General features: G+C 38.9%; 2 protein-coding genes across 2 annotated transcripts in view; both read left to right on the forward strand.

The window, feature by feature from the left end:
* The window catches only part of LOC127453745 (eukaryotic translation initiation factor 3 subunit E-A-like), a 51,222-nt gene extending 48,952 nt beyond the window's left edge, over positions 1-2,270 (forward strand). Inside the window, exons 11-13 of the mRNA XM_051720399.1 lie at positions 532-634; positions 1,077-1,211; positions 2,052-2,270. Coding sequence (XP_051576359.1) covers positions 532-634; positions 1,077-1,211; positions 2,052-2,090 — 277 coding nt within the window. The 3' untranslated portion in view covers positions 2,091-2,270. The remainder of the gene's footprint in view (positions 1-531; positions 635-1,076; positions 1,212-2,051) is intronic.
* A 2,735-nt stretch (positions 2,271-5,005) lies between these two features.
* LOC127453749 (R-spondin-2-like) overlaps positions 5,006-21,713 on the forward strand; it is an 89,991-nt gene continuing 73,283 nt past the window's right edge. Inside the window, exon 1 of the mRNA XM_051720405.1 lies at positions 5,006-5,899. Within this exon, the coding sequence (XP_051576365.1) occupies positions 5,797-5,899 (103 nt within the window). The 5' untranslated portion in view covers positions 5,006-5,796. The remainder of the gene's footprint in view (positions 5,900-21,713) is intronic.

The raw sequence follows: 21,713 nt of genomic DNA on the forward strand, positions 1-21,713 counted from the left end.
AAGCTACAAAGGACCAGCTGCAGTTGTAAGATTTTGGATCAAAGAACACAAGGTCCCCTACCTCCACCTTCCTTCGTCAATGACACATCAGTGTCCTGACCAAGTTTTAGGACAGTCAATGGCAGGCACAATGTGCACAGATGTGGACTGTCCATGTGTCTGGAAAAACTGCGCTGCACACTCTCCGCGCGTACTGTACTGAAGACTAAATTTATGTTGCTTACACAGCACGTGAGACGTAGCGGCACGTGGAAAACCAAAGTATACTTTGGCCTTTAGTCTGTGTGATTAGAATCATGGCCTTGATTACATAATGTAAGGCATTTTGTCACTATTAAACAGATTTCTAAATGCTGAGGTATTACAATAAACCCATTATCATCCAGCACTTTCGATCAGCACTTTAAACTTACACACACACAAACCCCTTGAGCTTGTTATATACCTCCCAATTTTCACATAATAACATCAGTGAATATAATGTTCCCTCTCCACCTTAGTTTGTCCTAATGGACTCTGTTTGCCTCGCAGTATGCTGGCCGATAAGCTGAATATGACTCCCGAGGAGGCAGAAAGATGGATCGTCAACCTCATTCGCAATGCCAGGCTGGACGCCAAAATCGACTCCAAACTGGTAAGAATCTCTCATATTTTATTTCATTCTCGTTACCTACCTCCCTCCTCGAATAGCAAACGTGTGATACATGCTGTGTTAGTGTCCTTTAATTATTCCGAAAATCAAATTCAGCCTCTTGTGCGGGGATTATGTTCTGCTTTAATACGTAGAGGCAATAAAAACCTTTATCTTACTCACTGTATTTGTCCTCAAGTGTTGGAGGACTGTGTCATTGCACTCTTGTAGGAACATTGCATGTCATAATTAAGGAACAAGCCCTCTGATCTTTCAAATCACATGGCATTCTACTGGAATAACCTAGAATTAGCTACTATGTATTTTGAACTCACCATGGGGAGATCCAAGGTCTTTGATTGAAGGTATGTCTGTGGGAATAAAAAAAAAAAGGAATGGTGTTCCTTTTGATTCAGTCCTGACAGTCTCCTCTTACATTTGGCAGGGTCACGTGGTGATGGGCAACAACGCTGTTTCACCATATCAGCAGGTGATCGAGAAAACCAAGAGCCTTTCGTTCCGCAGCCAAATGCTGGCCATGAACATCGAGAAGAAGTTGAGCCACACCAACAGGAACGAGGTAAGGGCACCAGAGCATCTCTATCTCCTCGTACTTACCCAAGCCCATCCTCTCTTTCATTCTCATTGCTTTTATCTGATCTCATCTATTTGTCTTGAGCCCTGTAGTTTACACACACAAATGATCTATCCAGAGCACAGTCTGAAGAATGTTGAACAGCAATCAACCCAGAATTGTCTTTACATGGTGTAAACCAGTAAGAGCAAGTTTAACAGAGCGAGTGCTTTCATCATGCCATTTTTCTTCAAAGGGCTAATGACAAGGTAGTGCAGCACAGCCATAAAGAAAGAGGGTCTGAGTCTAGTGACTCAGAGCGCGGCAGAGTAAATAATGCTCACACACCATCGCATAACGTTCGGTGGACTCAAAGCTGGTGTTCCTTGCATTTAGGAGTCACCACAGATGTTTTGCTTGGGGTCCAGTCAGTCTCTGTTTGATCTCAGCTATGTATGTGTAACACACTGATTGGCCCACTGAGGCCCACAATGCACATGCCCTCCATATCCCTTTTAAGTACTACTTCGGGAACTTTGAAGGACAGTTTCTTTTAAAATAGAATGTTTCAAAATAATGACCTTTAAATGTCTCAAAACACATAATTTTACTTACTCTACAAACAGTAACATGCAAAGGCCATAACACAGTCTTATATTTTGATGTGTAAAAGGTATGAACTTGTACTTGACCAGCTTGTACTTAAAAAATAATATTGTCTGTAGGATCGCCATGAGATACACTCGATAGCATGTTCAATCAACTATAATGAAATCACCTGTTGTTTCTCTTGTCTTTGTGTTGGGATAATGACATCTTTGGCTCTCTCTCTTCTCTTTTTTTCAGACTCCAAACTGGGCGGCTCAGGATACTGGCTTTTATTGAGTGGCGCTTTGTGGACCGTACACTTCCATCTTGCTTTCCGGCATTCCCATACTGCGGCCGAGCATCCTGTTCTCCCTCTCATGTCCTTCAACGGAGTGAGAGAGGGCCTTATTTTTGCACTTGGGGTTCAATACATCTGGTAATAAATAAAATAAAAATAAAAAAACCCTTACAAAACCATTTTCACTTCATGCTTGCATTTTATTCCTGGACATTACAAATAGTGGTTGAGGGTTAAGTGGTTGTGATCTTTTCTGTAATAGATGAAGTTTTAATGTGCTCTGAGTCACTGAGTGGGACAGGGTTTGACTCTGTGTTTTTGCGCCATTGCACATGCATGCGCTGTAATGATGAATGAGTGTTTAGTTTGCTGCGTTTATGCCGCTGTTATGTAGCGGCCCACTCCGCTGCGGCAGACCAGGGAGATGTAAGTGGAGAGGGCACAGAAAGGTGATTGTTCCATCGTTTGTTGTCATATTGGCTGCAAGTTGTCCCCTCTATTCGCAGATAAGCAAGACAATCAACGTAACTCCCCTCTCATGACGTCTCCCATCTCATCTACTGTGCATAACACCTACGTTCTCTGTCTCTTTGTATCGCTCGATCTATTTTCTATTTCTATCTCTAACTCTTTTAAACACGCAAGAGCTTGCAGACACTGCAGGCTGGGATTCGAAGCGTGTCTTAATGTCTGCATTGGTCTCTCTATCAGCTGACATGTTTATGGGCCCTGTCTCTCTGGACGAGTGAAGAGGGGGCTTATAGCTGCCACAGTGCTCAGGCTCACAGCCAGACATCTAAAACAACTGACGTCACCTTTACTTTCCCAGCGAGTGGAGGGGGGGGGCTAAAGTGATTGGTTTACCGGTCCTTTGCAATGACACATTACGAAAATAAAACCCTCCTAGCCCTTAATTATCACATTCACCTTAAGAGTGCTGTCTCAGATGTTGTTTTAGTAAGACATCCAGACCAACAGCAGACGTGCGGCTGAGAAGGTTGTCCACCACAACGTCTGTCACTTCACTTAAAATAAATAAACAAACACCCAAACGAAAGGTCAACATAGGTTTTGGTTTAAAGGGCTACATAATTTCCTTTTTGCATTGTTCATTCTGTTTTCCCCCAATGAAAAGGTTAAGGCATTTGTTCAAAACAAGGCCACATAATTAAAGTATACACGTTTGTTCCCTAATAAATTTTTGCCAGAATTATTCCTTGAATCTTGTTTTCCACTCAGTGTATCCATCAACTTCATTTTCCTGTTTTGTGCACTTTACAAGAGCAGGCCTATATTGAGAGTAGTTTTTCTGTAATATGATATATAATTAGAGATTCTTGCCCAATACACAAGCTTTACTTGTCTCTTTAGCTATCTAGAAAAAAATTCAAGTATTTTAGATTTATATTTAGTTTCTACTGTAAATATAATATACACTTAAATGTCTCAGGAGTTTCTGCAGTAAATGGTGTTATGAAGTAAACATAGATATAAAGTCTTTAGATACTCTTAGGTACAGTAGGATAGAATCTGAGTGTTGTGCTCTGTCTGATTACAATTCTGGTAATGTTTTTCCTTCAGTTAATAAAGGCAGGTGAACAAAGATATCGGCTATAATATCAGCCATTTTTAAATGAAAAAAACTATTGTATTGTTCTGATTGAGACAAATAGCTTTTCATATAATTAACATTCACCTTGGGAGAATTTCACTTTGATCTCAATATCAAAGGTCTCTGAAGGAGAGTGTCATCACTTAGAAATGACAAATGCTTTTCACTTTGGAGGATAACAGAGTGTCATACTGACTTATCAATTGTGTTTGAAAGACTAAGATTACTTTTTTGGGCATTGAAAAAATGCTGCATTGCATAACACCTGTTAGTTATAAATCAGGGAGTCAGTAACTACACACTTTGACCTGACCTGGAAGATTTCTGGCTGTTATATCTAAGCCTAAATCACAGACAATGAAGACATTCTCAGATATAGTCCAAGAACATGAAGAAGAAAAAAAAAAAATCGATATATAAATAAAAGATTAAGTGCCACACCTAGTGGTCAAGCTGGGTAAAATATTTCTTTCAGTTCAAAATAATAAATGCCATTTTGGCAAATAAGACTTATAGAAGCTTTTAAAGTTGCCTCACCCTGATGCAATCACACACACACACACACACACACACTATTTGTGTGTGATTGAATCAGTTCTATTTGCTTTAAAAAGGTGTATACTCCTCATTTCCTAAATATATTTAAATGAACCCATTTTTTTTTTTTTTTTATTAAGGCTAATAGCCTATATAAAAATCAGTATCTTAGATTGTGTGTAGATTTACACAAGCTTCCATATCAGTAAACTAAAAATAAACAAACTTTTCCAGTCATTACAAACTTTTCTCTGAGATCATATGGGAACATTTATAGTTTTTGTGAGAGCTGGCTACAAGAGACCTATTTTTCCTTCTCATTCTGTAAATTTTTAGTGTTTTGTCTGTTTTAAACTTCCAATTACGCACGTATCAGTCTTTTAATGTAGTTTTTGATTTGTGAGGACAAGTGAAGATTGCGTATACACTATAATGTAAGACTCTTCTTACACTAGTTACTGTAATGTAATATTTCTATAGTTTAACATTAATATGAAAGTTTAATAACACAGATCCTAGTCACTTTGTGGTAAATGAAGTGATAGTTCATGTTATTTCAGTAATCAAAGATGACTAAAACCATTTCAAAATACATCTTATTAATTCTAACCAATGCACTAGGACCCTGGGGAAGCTCATTTGTGGCGTTATAGATGCAGTGGGAGAAATTCCATTTGTCATCTTCGCAAACTTAAACAAGGAGGGGGGAAACAGCGCTCTAGATGAGCGAGGGGCTACTGAAACGTCTCTAAAAGCCCCACAAGATCTTGGAGTCTCCACGTGACAGGAGCGCCTATATAGCATCAGCACCAGTGGAGTGATACTACTCCATCATCAGCCGAGCACTGCAGCATATTCCACCGTTACACATCTCAGTGCACCTCAAGGGTTTATTCTAGAGTTTTTGTAAGGCTGTTGCATCCATGTGTTTTCTCATTCTGTCTGGGGAGATTTTTCCGACTGGGATACAACGGGACTTCTGAGAGACTAAACTTTTCCTGCGCGAGGGATGCTGGATGCTCCAAGTCCACTGTGGCACTCGGAAGGAACTTGATACAAGTTACTACTGTTTTTTGGACTAGACTCACAGGTATATTCGCTTTGTGCAGCTACTTTGAAGGAATCCATCCCGTCCTAAGGGTTTTTGGAGATGTCGCCAAAGTAGTCCATTCAATGTTGCACTCGTTCATTTGGACACTTGAGTAAAACTTCTGTTATTTGAATGAAACTGTTTCGCTTGCATGCACATTGATTCAGCAAGTTGTGTTTGTTACTCAGCGAACCTCGGGTTTAGATATTTGTCTCTTTCCTGACACTTTTCTGGTGTGAATAAACCCATTTCGCTCTCTCTACATAAAATGACATTAACCGGTGGGGAGATATTGTGTTTTCTTTACCCGTCTAATGTGTGACATAACAGAGTCCGCACTCCTCAACTCCCCGCTCCTCTGTGGAAACATATACATACTAAAACAACATATACGGACCTCGAAGGCTCACGACGAGTACCTTCGACGCTTTCTAACCTGAGTCGGGACCAACACACAGCCGCCCAGATGCAGTTTCGACTGTTCTCCTTTGCACTCATCGTGTTGAACTGTGTGGACTACAGCAACTGTCAGACGCAGCAGTCTCACCGCTGGAGAAGAAACAAAAGAGGTGAGGAATCAATGTTTTCTTTCCACGCAGCTAGATCCGTTACTAATTCACTAATTAGACATTTAGCTGAAACTTTCATTTAAAGTTACTCACAGGGACAGTCCCACCTGGAGCAACCTGTTCTTGCCAAAATTGCCATGGTAACCATATAGTTAACTCCCAAGTACTATAGTTATACTTTAAAAGCTTTTAGAGTCATTGTAATTATTATTATTTTTTAAACTGGGGGCTAATAGCCTACCATGTTAGCTTACCATAGTTTTCACAATAACAGTTGTAATTGCGGCGGAAACTATAGTTACCATGGTAATTTTGTAAGCATGATGTACAGTGTCTTGCTCAAGGGTTAAATGGTGACCGTTCGTGCATCATTCATTGCAGGATTTGAACCTACAACCTTTAGGTTACCAGCCCAGCGCTTTAACCAGTAAGCTACCTCATGCATCTCAGTGTAGTAACTAACAGTTTTTTTTTTATTTATTAATTTTTTTAATTTTTTATTTCCAGACTTCCACACGTATGTTGCAGAAACGTTAAAAAAAAGTAAGCACTCCGCACTTTTAATGTCAGCAAAATTTCAACATAAAGCGTTAGACGTTGTAAAACGACCTAGTAGCCGAACTTTTCCATATAGCTATTTTTATTTATTTTGGGGGGCATTATTTTCACTGACTGAGTGCGAACTTTTCGTTAAACCATCAAAGAGTGTCAGGATTTGTTATGTAAAGTATTGTACAGTAGCTTCAAGAAGAGAAGTTTACATTACGGCTGTGTTTCGGCATCTGTTCCTGTCAGAGAATACGCGTTTACGGTGCGTAATGAGCATTTGACAGTCCAACAACGCGAAAAAGCGCGTCAGTTTTTTTTTGCCATTGAGTTGTTATGAGTCACTGAGTTATGACCCAACCTGGAAAATGTTCTGAAGAGCTTTAAAGGTGCACAATGACATTAACACGCATCGTGACATACATTTAAAAAGTTGTAGAACCGATTTTAAAACTCGCTAATATGCTTAGCTTTTCATTCACGCCATTTAGATGATAGTGACTGTAGCTTGGACACGTTCACATACAGTTGAACTTAAAAAAATAATTAAAATTAAAAAAATACTGTTCAGGGGCTTAGTTTTAGGAGTAAGTCCGAGTTTGCTGAATAATAATAATTATAATTTAAAAAAAAATTTAAAAAAAAGGCGCGAACTCACCCATTATGAGCACGAGGTATCTAGCGCTTTAGTGTTCGCTCATTTTGAGGGGTGTGTGCGTTGATTACGCGAACATCTTAAAGAATCTGGGAAATGCATTATCAAATCCTTGACACTAGAACAGACCCTCACGGTGCGGCGCTGTCTGGTGGCAATTTGATGAATAGCCGAGCTTTCCTTCAACCTTTTCAAATGTAATGACCCTCTTCGCGCCCTAAGCCGCTTTTAATTGGTCTCACATACAGACATTGATTAAGCTTTGAACAACTGGTGCGCGTATAACAATCCACACTTAAGAGCCGCAGGGATTTAACCCTTCTGTCAATATGAAGGTTGCGATGCTTAGCCAATGCATGAGGTACACTGGGGTGCTGGAAGTCAAACATTAAAAACATCCATCCCTCCCTCAAGTCTCAAACCTTTCAAGAGATCACGAGTCATTTACTCCATGTGACAGGACAACCTCTTACATGGTTCCCGATTGAGTTTGAAACTCTGAATAAAGACACTTGCTGACACACGACTGATATGCGCACAGAGATGTAAAATGGGAGGCATTCATAGATTTAATCACATGCATGGCATGCCAGGGGAAACCTCTGCTCCGGCTGAGAGCCCTATCCACTGCCCATCTGCAAATAATCATCCAGTCACTGTAGGGAACTGGCACACACACGTTTTCAGCTCTGGTGTTTTTCTACAAGATTTGGGAGCTCAGATACTATGTAATATAATTTTCTTAATGGGATCAAACTTGTTGGCAGAGGTAGACTAGTTAAGTATTTTCAAGAAGATTGGAAAAGTTTAACAGGGAAAATGGTGGCAGAATTGCATCTAGAGGTGAGACAATCCTGTGTTTGTGTAAATGATTACACATTTGTAATGCATGCCTTAGAGGCACAGTCAACTAGATTTGCTAAAGTATGATCCTGCACAGGCAAAAAGGTGTGTGTGTTGTGGGGGTGTTTCCAAAAAAGCAGGGCCAAGAGTGACGTTTGAAATGGCGTGGCTGACCGCCAAGCTTTAGATTTGCTTCCTTCCTATATTTATCGTGGTTACTGAGGGCAGCATGGGAGGGAGATCACTATTCAATCAAGTCTAAAATGCTGAAATATTTGTCTTGCCCTCAGCACTCTTATGACAGCTTTATGTGCAGTCTTTTCTGGCATGCTCCCATGCACTCTACAATCCCACATCACCCCAGCTACACTGTCTTCTTGAACTGCATTTTACAAGCCTTTGTCTCAACCACCCCACAAAAAACTATTCATAGTCAGCTGATGCTCAGATCACGCTACTTAAAGGGATAATCTGGGTTCAATATAAATTAAGCTCAATCGACAGCATTTGTGGCATAATAATTACCACAAAAAGACATTTCGAATCGTCCTTCCTGTTCTTTAAGAAAAGCAAAAATCGAGGTTACAGTGAGGCACTTGCAATGGAAGTGAATGGGGCAATTTTTGGAGGGTTTAAGGGCAGGAATGAGAAGTTTATAATTGCATAAAACACTTACATTAATGCATCTGTTAAAGCGTGTGTATTATTTGAGCTGTAAAGTTGATTAAATCAGCATTTGTATAGTTGTTGTAGGGTTTTAGAGTTTATGGCACTATGTCGTCATGGCAACAAAGTTGTGAAATTGAATATAACTTTATACAGATAAGGTTAGTAAGCGATTTTAACATACTAAAATCATGTTAACATGCATATTGTTTACAACTTGTGGCTATATTTTTGAAACAATGAATATTTTAATGTTTATGGACATTACGCCCCATTAACTTCCATTGTTAGTGCGTCACCATAACCTCAATTTTTGCCTTTTTTTAATTAATTTTTTTAGGAAAAGCAAGGACTAGTCCAAAAATATTTTTGTGGTAATCCACATTATGCCATAAATGCTGTCAGTTAATCTTAATTTGTATTGAACCCAGAGTATTCCTTTAAATCGTAATCACAAATTCGATTTTTTATTATATTTCTATGTATTTATGTTTATTTATGTATTTATTCGTGGTTGGCATTTCAGTTAACATTCAGAAACATTAAAGTTGCAACTCTGTGCCCCCGATTCAGTACTTAGCAGTACAGGGAAATGATGCCAGCAAGTTTTGCTATGATATCATTGCTTGGCCCAGGAGTATTACTTTTAATTTTTCTATTCTCTGGCTAATGATGCCACCTGCTGACTACATAAAAACTGTGAGCTCGTGTACCAACGTAGACCAGAGAAAAGATCCATGCATAGGTCTTGCAGGTTTGGCAAGCCATTAGGGGTGTTAATTATTTACCATTAAAGCTACTGTTCTAATTATTTCAAGAACGAGTTGTTTGAATTTTGTTTAGTATATATATGAGATCCTTAAACATAATTGATTTAATTTAGATTAGATCCATGCTCAGCATCCAAGATTATCTACCTGCCTTTTTGTTGTTGCACTTTAAGTCGTTGTAATCAATGGGAAAGTGGAGGAGAGGAAAGGCTTAGCTACATCCCGGAGCTCCTGAGCTACAAGGCAGACACCCTGATGGGATTAGGGGGAAAGAACCTGTATTTTAACACTAAACCATCAAACATTTAAATCTTAATCTGCTGTCAGCACACGGTGATCTGTTCTGGAGATGTGCATGCTTTATACCTCTGAAATTGTTTAATAAAATTAATATTTTATAAAGAAACAGCAAGGGATAAGTGAACGGAAATTAGAGAATGGAGGATGGTCAGTTCAAGAGTTAAAGGGATAGTTCATCCGAAAAGGAAAATACTGCCATCATTTACTCACCCTCATGTTGTTCTAAACCTGTCAGACTTACTTTCTTCAGTGGAACACAAAAGGAGATGTTAGGCAGAATGTTAGCCTCAGTCACCATTCACTATCATTGCATCTGTTTTCCATACAATGAAAGTGAATGGTGACTGAGGTTAACATTCTACCATTCCCCTTTTTAATGTGTAACACTGCAGATTACTGAGTCAATGATGTGTGCAAATTAGAGAAAATAATGGTCTTGAAAGCGATGGGTAAGGTTGTAAAAGACCTCTTTGTTTAAGAATGATCATGCCATTAAAATCCAACTGATCGGCACAGTGAAAGGACATAGAGAGCAGTTGGTTTCAGATCTATGCCTGCTAGAAGTTTACCCAAGGTCCCAGGTTTAAGGGTGTAAGTGTTAATGTTGGCTCTTGCAATGTTCATGCCATTTAATGCCTTAATGAAGTGCCTGACAGGATGGGTGAATACTCCAGAGCCTTTTATTTAAACAAAAATAAAGGGGAAAAACATTCCCCAACTCTTTCTTTGGAAAAAGTGAAAAGCGCTACAGCCGACATGTCTTTCAAAGGGGCCTTTTCATAAGATGCCACTCTAATCAATAATGGAAGGGACATTATATGGAATGGATGTTCATTTCATCAAGTAAATGAGTGTGTGTGCGTGTGTGTACAGTCGCAGCTCTCTCACCCAGCCATTTATTCTTGTTGCCAGGAGTGACTTTTTTTATTCCAGTTGTTGGACAGCACTCCTCTGTCTTGTTAAGTACTCACCATGTCCTCTCCTGTTACACTGCAGTTTGCTGTTGGTCTGTGGCGTGATCACATTGGCAAATCTTTTAAAAGTAAGTGTGCGTGAGTGAGAATATCATTAGCGCTGCTCACTGGAAGAAGAGTTTGAACTGGGGATACAGGAGAGAGGTTGGGAGGGATGGTTAGCCTATTTGAGGATATCAGTTAGAGATGGTTTAATGGGAGCATCATCACCTAAGAGGGATTAAATCTTTTGCTATCCTAAGTGAGCAAATAACCAAAGAGACATGACTATTCCCCACTTTATATCTCCATCCAATTACCCTGTAGGTGTGTTTTAATGTGCATTCATGTGAAATTTACTAGAATTTTTAAAATTTTGGCAGAAAATGTGGTGCTTGTCCATGCAAAACTCACTGCCACAATGTGAAGTTTTCTGAGTGGTTGTTAGCACATTGCATGTGGTTGCTAGGTAGCTGCTGGCTTGCTTAACTCAAAAAGCCCACTCGTTAGCAGAGGCATGTCCCCTCAGATTTTGATACTGGTAGATTTTGAATGGACTATTTGAAATACCAAAAATGAATTTGTTCCTTCTATGATTAAATCGAATGATTATTGTATGTAAAAAAAAACAGTGTTTGTCTAAAAGGTTGTGGCATAAATCTTTATTCACATGTCTAAATTTGGCCAGTCCAATCGACACGTTTTGCTATAGGTTGCGTCCCGTAGGTGTTCAGGAACTTGCGCTCATGGGGAAGGTCAAGCACACAAGGGAAGGCACGGTGTTAATAAAATTTCATGTTAATGGTTGGTGTTGACCTTGGCTGCCCCTCAAAAAAAAAAAAAAAAAAAAATAAACAAATAAATACATTTGTTGCATGACTCCCCTGCCCTCTGGTAATCTCTAATTCTAATCCCTATATATACAGTATGTGGGGCCTCTTTTCAATGTAAGTGTATAGGAATTTTCTCTCTGTCTTTTTGCCTACCAGGTAAAAATCATAAATCTGATTATTTAGAAAAGTAATAGCACATCTCTCCTCAATATGATGCATGACTTCAATTAAGTATGAGCAATTGTAATGGTGATGCTTGTAGGTTAAGTTTATTAATATGTTACAAACTTGACCCTAACCTGATCCTGATCTGTAATTTTAATTATGTATTTTTTGTGTGGTGAATGACATTCATTCAAAATTGATCTTTGAAGTTTGGAATTGGAAACACTAATTGAGGCAAGAGGAAAGACACTCGGTTCATCACTGCCAATGCTACTCCGCTGAGTCACGAAAGCAAGACAGGGAGGTGAACCTGCTGGCCCTCTTTTTGCAGATCTGAATAAAAAATTTTTCCACATGCCATCTTGACCAATAAACTCAATTAACTCTGATTTACTGAAAAATGCCCAAAGTTTGCTGTCCAACAGGGTGTGCTGTGTTTGCCAGTCCAAACAGTTTCCTCTCATCACTAGGATGCTGCCTCATTTTCAAAGCAGAGAATTGATGAGCGTTGTATCCATGCAGCTGTCAGAGACCGTTTTGTAACACTTTCCGCGCCTTCATTCATCATGTCGCAGCAGAGAAATGCCTATTTTGTGTTTTTTGTTCATGGCTTACACAAGGGGATCCTCGCCACCAACCTCAATCTTTGTCATCCGAGGATCCCATACGCTGGCAATGCTAAATGCCAAACAGATGGTTTGCTCTCAGGCTAAATTTTTACCACACTGTAAAAGTTCATTTTCGGAAATGTGAAATAAAATAGAGTTATTATATTAATCTTATAATATGCTCCATATTGCCTGATGGTGACTGAAAAATCTAGTGCGGCAGACAAAAGGTCCAGTGTGCCTTATTTAACCTTTACCTCTGATATTTCGCCAACAGCCAGCCCCCTTAAAATTGATTACACCTTAATGCGTTTCGTATAAATCTACTAAACATGGTAACCTAGTTGGGTTCAATTCTTTTGAGTTTACTGAGCAATAAAACTTTTGAATATGGGATTTGTTTCCAAGAGATGAGCATAAAATAACATTGCAGAAGAATTGCTTTTACAAGAGGTATTCAAAGATGTTGCTTGAATTACATTGCAAGTGTACATATGCATCAGACAGATGTCTTTGGCATATACGTATGTTATGTTTCAGAATATTGTCGGCATTTTGAGTTAAATGACAAGTATTGTAGTTCAACTACAATAAAAAAACTGCGTCTCAACAACTGTGCATTTTGTTCCATTTTCTTGCTTTTTTTTAATGCAAGAATGCATCCTATATGAATGCCCCCTTAGATTTGCACATACAGTATGTGCCATGCATGTTATTCTCTGCTGAGCAAAGCATTGGTTTTCACATAAGATTTATCTTTTACTTGCTTGCTATTATCTGGACATTTGACAAAATGAGGCAATACCTTACTGACATAGGTTTGACTTTTCTGTGACATATATTATGTCGCCAAGCATACAGCTAACCTGCTGGTCTGAGCCCCACACTTCCATATGAATCACCAACCCCTCACATCCTTAGCCAGCTATATGAGAAAGAACCGGAGAGCAGAGACAGGCTAATGGGGTGTCAGTTGAGTGTGCTGGACATTTTGAAGAATTTAATTGGTGGTTCAAAGTGCCTCGGAAGGGTAAGAGAAAAATTTAACTGCCTTAAGGAGGCTCTCAGCCCTTGTTCCCAGCCCTTGCCAGGTTTTATTCCATACTGCATTTATGTTTGCTTCTTGCAAGTGTGTCCGTCTGTGTGTGTCCCATCCTCCTTCCTAGTCCAAATCGATCTGCAAAGCCTTGTTGGTAATGTGAGCTCTGTAGGTCTTCTCAGATAGAAACACACACAGGTCAGGAGGGGGACAGGTTAGCGTGATTTTGACAAGTAAGCCATTTTCCTGGATGTTTTGTTGGTCCTGGAACAACAATCCTATCAAAGAAACATATTAGATCTCATTCACTAATAAATGCATACAAATTTCAGTATTTATGTTCAAAGTTCTCATGCTAAATTTGTGGCAGATTCACAACAGGTGTACATGCACATAAATTTGTTCTTACCCTCGTTCTTATGTTGATGAATCCGGATTATTCTAAATGGAGTGTATGGCAGCAAGATCTTTGAGCAAAGCTATTCTTAAATCCAGTTGAATCACAATAAACAGCTTTTATATAGGCCTAGACTTCAGGTGATCGACTGTATTTTGATTCAGAACCTATTTCCAGACTGAGCTATAATGCACATAATTTTTGTTACCCTGAAATTAAATTTATGGTCACTTAGTCATTCAGTTGCTAATAAAAATATACTGTATAAAAATATTTTGGCTTCACACATTCATTGTTTTTATGGCCTCAGAAATCTGTGATTTTTGCATTAGTGTGAAGTAATTGATAATTCATGATTTCTGTGTGAAAACGTTTGCACACAGGTTTTTACGCATAATTATGTGTGTTCACACGTTAGAGAAAGAGATTCATTGCCATAACCCGAATCATGATCTACCCCTAAAATCAGAGGGAAATGGCAGGTTGATATGAATAGTGGATAAACCCCTAACCCTATAACCCTGAGCTTTACCCTAACCTTACCCTTTTCCCTATCCTTAAAATCTGATTGGTCTTTAGGAATATTGTTCCAGAACCAACAAGAATTTTGATCAAGGAACAACTTTTCGAAATCACAGTCACCGGGGCGGGCATGTGGGGCCTGTGTCTGGCTCTGATAGATATTTATATCCACACCTACACAAATCGCTGGAACAACAACAGGAAGCATTGGGCAGCCATTTGCCCTCCCTTATTTCAATAACACCCGACAGATGGACGGGCCTCCTCTGTTTGCCTGCGCTTGATAGGACCTCTAATTACGTATCCATACCACATCAAACCAGCCCTCCACACGTCTTGCCTTCAGTATGGGGCGGAAGTGAGCCGTCAGGGGCAATAAAGCTACACCACTCGCTTGTAATTTGTCCATCCAATGGATGTGGATTGAGCCTGAGTCTCGTCCCCTTTGCCCTGTCATTGTGCCCGTCTCCATTGTGGGTCTGGGTCGAGGACGTCTGGACCTTCAAACAACTTAGAGATGAGGGAGAGACACCCTGGCTATGCATGTCTGTGGAACCCAGAAGCCCTGGTGTGGTTTTAATCAAGGCCAGGCATGGTAGTCATTAGAGTGCCCTGGTGAGCTCATTGTCTTTCTTTGTCTCTCACCCTCTTTTTCCTCTCTCTCTCTCTCTCTCTCTCTCTCTCTCTCTCTCTCTCTCTGTCTCTCTCTCTCTCTCTCTCTCTCTCTGAGGACTTGACATGCAACTCAAATGTGAAGGGGTCCTAAAAAGTCACCAAGTCTACAGATGAGGAATTGGAAGTGAGGAAGTGAGTTTGAGTCTAAGCTATCTGTAGTTTTCTGTATGCAGTGACCAGTATTTATCTGTAATCAGTGTATTCGTCAGTGTACTTCTAAATCACCAGTCGATATTTGCTTATTGAAAAAAAAAAAAAAAAGAACATTATGTTCTGTAACGTCTGTATTATATAATAAGCCATGATCTTTTTGTAATGGGAAATTATTATAGCCTTTATTCCAAGGAATTGGTGTCAACCTTATGAATTTGTTATGGCCAGGAGTGTAAAAGTGATAAATTAACTTCATCACTATCATGCTGTCACTAACATGGTGTATAACTTTTCTCATACAGACTTAGGTACTCGTTTTCCTCAAGAGAAAGAGCATTTTATTATTTGTAAGGGATAATGTACTGTTAGCCAGTCCTTTTGCATTGTGGAAATCATAGGGCACTAGAAGAGGTTTATTTTGAGGTCAAATATTGTTAATTTATATATATATATATATATATATATATATATATATATATATATATATACAGGTGCATCTCAATAAATTAGAATGTCGTAGAAAAGTTCATTTATTTCAGTAATTCAACTCAAATTGTGAAACTTGTGTATTAAATAAATTCAATGCACACAGACTGAAGTAGTTTAAGTCTTTGGTTCTTTTAATTGTGATGATTTTGGCTCACATTTAACAAAAACCCACCAATTCACTATCTCAAAAAATTAGAATATGGTGACATGCCAATCAGCTAATCAACTCAAAACACCTGCAAAGGTTTCCTGAGCCTTCAAAATGGTCTCTCAGTTTGGTTCACTAGGCTACACAATCATGGGGAAGACTGCTGATTTGACAGTTATCCAGAAGACAATCATTGACACCCTTCACAAGGAGGGTAAGCCACAAACATTCATTGCCAAAGAAGCTGGCTGTTCACAGAGTGCTGTATCCAAGCATGTTAACAGAAAGTTGAGTGGAAGGAAAAAGTGTGGAAGAAAAAGATGCACAACCAACCGAGAGAACCGCAGCCTTATGAGGATTGTCAAGCAAAATCAATTCAAGAATTTGGGTGAACATCACAAGGAATGGACTGAGGCTGGGGTCAAGGCATCAAGAGCCACCACACACAGACGTGTCAAGGAATTTGGCTACAGTTGTAGTATTCCTCTTGTTAAGCCACTCCTGAACCACAGACAACGTCAGAGGCGTCTTACCTGGGCTAAGGAGAAGAAGAACTGGACTGTTGCCCAGTGTTCCAAAGTCCTCTTTTCAGATGAGAGCAAGTTTTGTATTTCATTTGGAAACCAAGGTCCTAGAGTCTGGAGGAAGGGTGGAGAAGCTCATAGCCCAAGTTGCTTGAAGTCCAGTGTTAAGTTTCCACAGTCTGTGATGATTTGGGGTGCAATGTCATCTGCTGGTGTTGGTCCATTGTGCTTTTTGAAAACCAAAGTCACTGCACCCGTTTACCAAGAAATTCTGGAGCACTTCATGCTTCCTTCTGCTGACCAGCTTTTTAAAGATTCTGATTTCATTTTCCAGCAGGATTTGGCACCTGCCAACACTGCCAAAAGCACCAAAAGTTGGTTAAATGACCATGGTGTTGGTGTGCTTGACTGGCCAGCAAACTCACCAGACCTGAACCCCATAGAGAATCTATGGGGTATTGTCAAGAGGAAAATGAGAAACAAGAGACCAAAAAATGCAGATGAGCTGAAGGCCACTGTCAAAGAAACCTGGGCTTCCATACCACCTCAGCAGTGCCACAAACTGATCACCTCCATGCCACGCCGAATTGAGGCAGTAATTAAAGCGAAAGGAGCCCCTACCAAGTATTGAGTACATATACAGTAAATGAACATACTTTCCAGAAGGCCAACAATTCACTAAAAATGTTTTTTTTATTGGTCTTATGATGTATTCTAATTTTTTGAGATAGTGAATTGGTGGGTTTTTGTTAAATGTGAGCCAAAATCATCACAATTAAAAGAACCAAAGACTTAAACTACTTCAGTCTGTGTGCATTGAATTTATTTAATACACAAGTTTCACAATTTGAGTTGAATTACTGAAATAAATGAACTTTTCTACGACATTCTAATTTATTGAGATGCACCTGTATATGGTTCAGTATTGTATAAGAGGTTAATTATTGATTTGAGTTGAATTTATTTTATTATGTGAGAGCCCATAGGGATATGAGAGACATGTAACTAGCACAGCTATATATGTTGCCTGACTAATTAATCAAAATACTAACATTGACCAATCAGAATCAGGTATTTCAGAAATGTTAGTCTATTATTGTTGCATCAACTATTGCAGTTTATTTTCACATTGACTTTGCTGACATGCACACTCATGTATTGTATTCTGGCATTGTGCCACTCAAGAAGGAAACAGAGCTGAGGAGAAAAGCCCTATATGCGCTTTGTAATCTGTCATGCGTAATTTGGGGAAATTCACAAGCTTCAGTTATGATTTTAATGTGCATGTGGCCTTGAAACTCTTTCCTTAGGCTCTTCGATTACAGAACATGTTTTGTCACAGGAAACTTAAATTGTGGTGAGTTAATTTATTTTGCGACTTCTGTATGTCTCTATTTTTGTCCCATTATTCTCTGTTTGTCTTTGTTAACTACCAACTAGGCTCAGTGGTAGATAGATATTTACAGGGGTTCAAGCCTGTTGTGGGGGAGAATAGTAAAAGAAAAATTTCAATCTACATTTTTCAAATCCCCACCCACTCAGTTATCCACTTGTATTACATCTTGGCTGACTTCAACTGTGTATTATTTTATTTGAACTGGAGCCAGACCTCAGGAGCACACCATCTTCTCTTGTGTAAACAGCTATCACAGTGTGGGACGGTATGTAAAAAGGTATCCGCGGGCAGGGGTCACATGTAGTTTTCATGTTTACATCTTAATGGCTTTAGTAACAGCACTCCATGGCATTAATTAAAGGAATAGTTCACCCAAAATGTATTCTATCATAATTTATTCACTGACATTCTTATGCAGAACACAAAATGAAAATTTTAATGAATATCCTATTCAGCATAAGAAAGCAACTCATACGATTTTAAAAAGACTTTAAAATAGTCTCAAAGGCAAGACAAGAAAGTCACATGGGGTGGTCAGCATGTTTATGGGAGTACAGGGACGTAAGGGGGCTGTATCTGAGATATATCTGGCCAGCAGACAGGTCTGTTTTGGTAAGAGCAAGAAGAGGTTGAAGTTGAGTAATTATCGCAGAGCTCTTTAGTGTAAGCTCTGCCCTGGGGAGCAGAAGAGATGAGCAACCATTACATAAAACCCTGCCCTGGTGTGCATTTGTGTCTGGAAGTGCTCAGGCACTTGGCTTGCTTGCCAGGTTTTAATTGCTATTTGACAACTTTAAAACAATACATGGAAATTTTATACATTGTGCCACCCATGTGTGGAGGAAACCGCAACAGTAGAACCTATTTAATATAATAATAAAAAAAATAATTCAAGCTTATGGTATGGAGCTTGTTTTGAAGTTAATGGCAAGGGTGTTGCGTGGTATCCTGTCAAATGTTTTTACTAATTAGCTCAATAGGTTCGGCAAGGTTTTTGATGGCCTTGTATAAATGGTGGAGCTATTTGTGGAGTAGAAGCTTCAGTCTTGGGTATCAAGCTTTGAAGTCCCCTCTCAGTGGTTGGGACCATATGAGGTCCTCGGCATGCTTCTGCCTACCACCCCTGTGGTGCTCTTCACTTTTGACCCGATGGATCTCTTGTGATCTGGCCTACTGGGGAAGGGTTTAACCATGGAGTTGGAGAAGAGGTCTCGTTAAACTGTGAATGAGGTAATACCTTTCATGTTCCCCAGGATAGTCGGAGTGAGGCGTGACGGCAGACAATAATGTGTAGAGGAAGCCCTGCTGGGTTGTGTCTCTGTATATGTATGTGTGGAAGGGTTTTGTGTGTGCATTCAAGGATTCGAAACAGAGGTTTTCTCCTGCCTTTTGAGGCTGAGGAAAAATATAGATTTTCAGATGAATTACAATCTTCATTTGAACGATCCTGTTATTGATTCCTTAAAATCCCAAGATCAGTCTTTTACTTTTACTTAAAAAGTTTACTCTAGTTTTGGTTGTGTTGGTTTGTATATCTGTTTACCTCTATGTTCATACTGTACAGACAAACACCCCATGTAAGTTATCTAATGCCCACTGTATTAAAAATGTCACATAACACTTTGCAGCAGATGCACTGTAGTACAGATTATATATTAATAAACACATAATGTTGATTTTAACACTTCTTAATACGGGCAAACTGGGAGAAGGCTTAAGTGGACAAACTAGTTACTGAGTCTAGGAGAAGCAAATTATATTTTAAAGATAGCTCCTTTGTGATTTTTACCTCATCTTCTTAACTCTTGTGTAACTTTTTGTTGAATTGAATTGTGGGATTGTGGTGGTATTTTATATGATGTGGCATGGGATAGCAGTGGCAGGCGGGGAAGGTAGGGCCATGTTAGGCTGCTAATGCTCAATGGTGTGAAAAAATCCCAGGCATGCTGTTTCTCTGATCACTAGCTGTGACATTGCTTTGTCTCCATGTGGGGAGCCCACTGCTAACTCCTTTAGAACAGCATGTGTGACTGAATTCTGGGATTCAGAACCCATTGTGCCTCAGGTGTGAAAATTAGGTGTGAGGTTTATGTGTGATAAATTACCAACAGGTGTGCTAATTTTAGCCATTCCACTTCCCACCCTCTCCAACCACAGCCCTCCTGTCTTTTCTGTTGCTCTACCACTCTCTTTAGCTCTTTCCTTCATCTCTCTTATCTCTTCAAACCCACACTGAACATTTACAGACTTGAGAACACAACCTGCTCTCACTGCCCGAGAAAACATTTGTAGAGTGGAAAAAGTTGAAATTCATCCAAATTCCATCATAAAAAATGAGACAGGCAGGAACATAAAACAGATTGTTGTCACACATAGTTCATCATGACAGATTGCTTTTTGCACCTTACGGCACCTGCACCTTCTCTATGGTCTGCACATGAAACACTCTTTTTGTGTTTATGAGATGCATAACATGCAAAGGACTGCTTGACCTCTCAGTCAAAAGAAATGTCATTGCTTTGATAACTGAGGGCAGATTTGGGTACGCTTGCAGCATGAGTGGAGCTATGCATATCCTTGCATTTGCTTTTAAATGGGAACCATTTTCTATTACATTAATTGTAGCTTGTTAAATTCATTAATGAGCCCTAGTGTTTAATGGCTGAATTCCTGGTTAAGAACTACACTAGCTATGATGCTAAGGTACAAAATTCACAGAGTGCCAAACGAGCACCAACCGAGCACTAAGCGACCACTCACTCTTGTGACGCATTGTGAATGACACAATCGAATTGGTCTCCTTACATTCTCAAACTACTTATATATTTGATCATATTTGGATATTTTGCAATAAATTTATGTTGTTTCCATCCTTGTATCAACGACTTAACATCAGAAGAGTACTGTATATTTACATCGTTTTTAATTTGATTACGTCATTCACAGTGCTTCATGGAAATGTAGTTTATTCCCTCATTAAAGACGTTAAGTATACAATTTTGTACCTTCGTCTTTTTGTACAAATTTTTAAAGAAGCTTGCTTTTTGCTTCAAGTTAAAGCTTGTTATCTTGTGATTCACTTTGTAGCTGGTTTTTAGACTTATTTGAAATCCCTATGTAGAAAATGAATGAGAAAAACACTTTGCATGTTTACATGCTCACCAATATGCTGATTACTCCCAAAAATCAGGACCCATATTCACAAAAAATTTTACAGCTAAAATTAGCTCCTAACGCAGAAATTTAGGAGCAACTCTTAAAAATTAGGGGCGTGTCACTCCTAATTTTAGGACTCGTAAATTTTCATCTAAAAGTAATTCATGAAGCATTTTAACACTAAATGTAGCTCCTAAACCCACGACAGCTTAGAAGTCCTCCTTTACTGTTGCACACTCCCTAAGAGTTACTCACAAACGAACCAAAGCATGGCTGCTGTCCTCAATCCACATTAAATAACAATATATTATATTAAAACAGTATCGTCTGAATCACGAGGATGTTTTTATTATTGTAAACTTGATGCAGTTACCTCTCCCACAAACCAAAACAAACTAATTACACCGGAAATAAAGGTTTTGGCAACTCTGCACTCCCTGACCACATCAAAGTAAAACTGTGAAGCGTGGATGAATTGCGAATTTCTGCCATCCATCAGCAGAATAATCAATCAAACTATATATAATTTGCCCTCTCCAGACCAGACCGCACATTGTCCAACAATTCATAGTGTGTATTTTCCTGTGGATGTGCACTCGCTATATATATATATATATATATATATATATATATATATATATATATATATATATATATATATATATATATATAATATATATATATATATATATATATATATATATATATATATACACTGGCTGCCAAAAGTTTGGAATAATGAACAGATTTTGATCTTATGGAAAGAAATTGGTACTTTTATTCACCAAAGTGGCATTCAACTGATCACAATGTATAGTCAGGACATTAATAAAATGAAAAACTACTATTACAATTTGAATAAAAATGTCAGAACTTCTTAAAAAACTTCAAAGAGTTCTCATTCAAAAAAATCCTCCACGTGCAGCAATTGGCATTCTAGCTGTCAGTTTGTCCAGATAATCAGATTATATTTCAC

This window comes from Myxocyprinus asiaticus, chromosome 16 (genome assembly GCF_019703515.2).
Source record: "Myxocyprinus asiaticus isolate MX2 ecotype Aquarium Trade chromosome 16, UBuf_Myxa_2, whole genome shotgun sequence".
Classification (NCBI taxonomy): Eukaryota; Metazoa; Chordata; class Actinopteri; order Cypriniformes; family Catostomidae; genus Myxocyprinus; species Myxocyprinus asiaticus.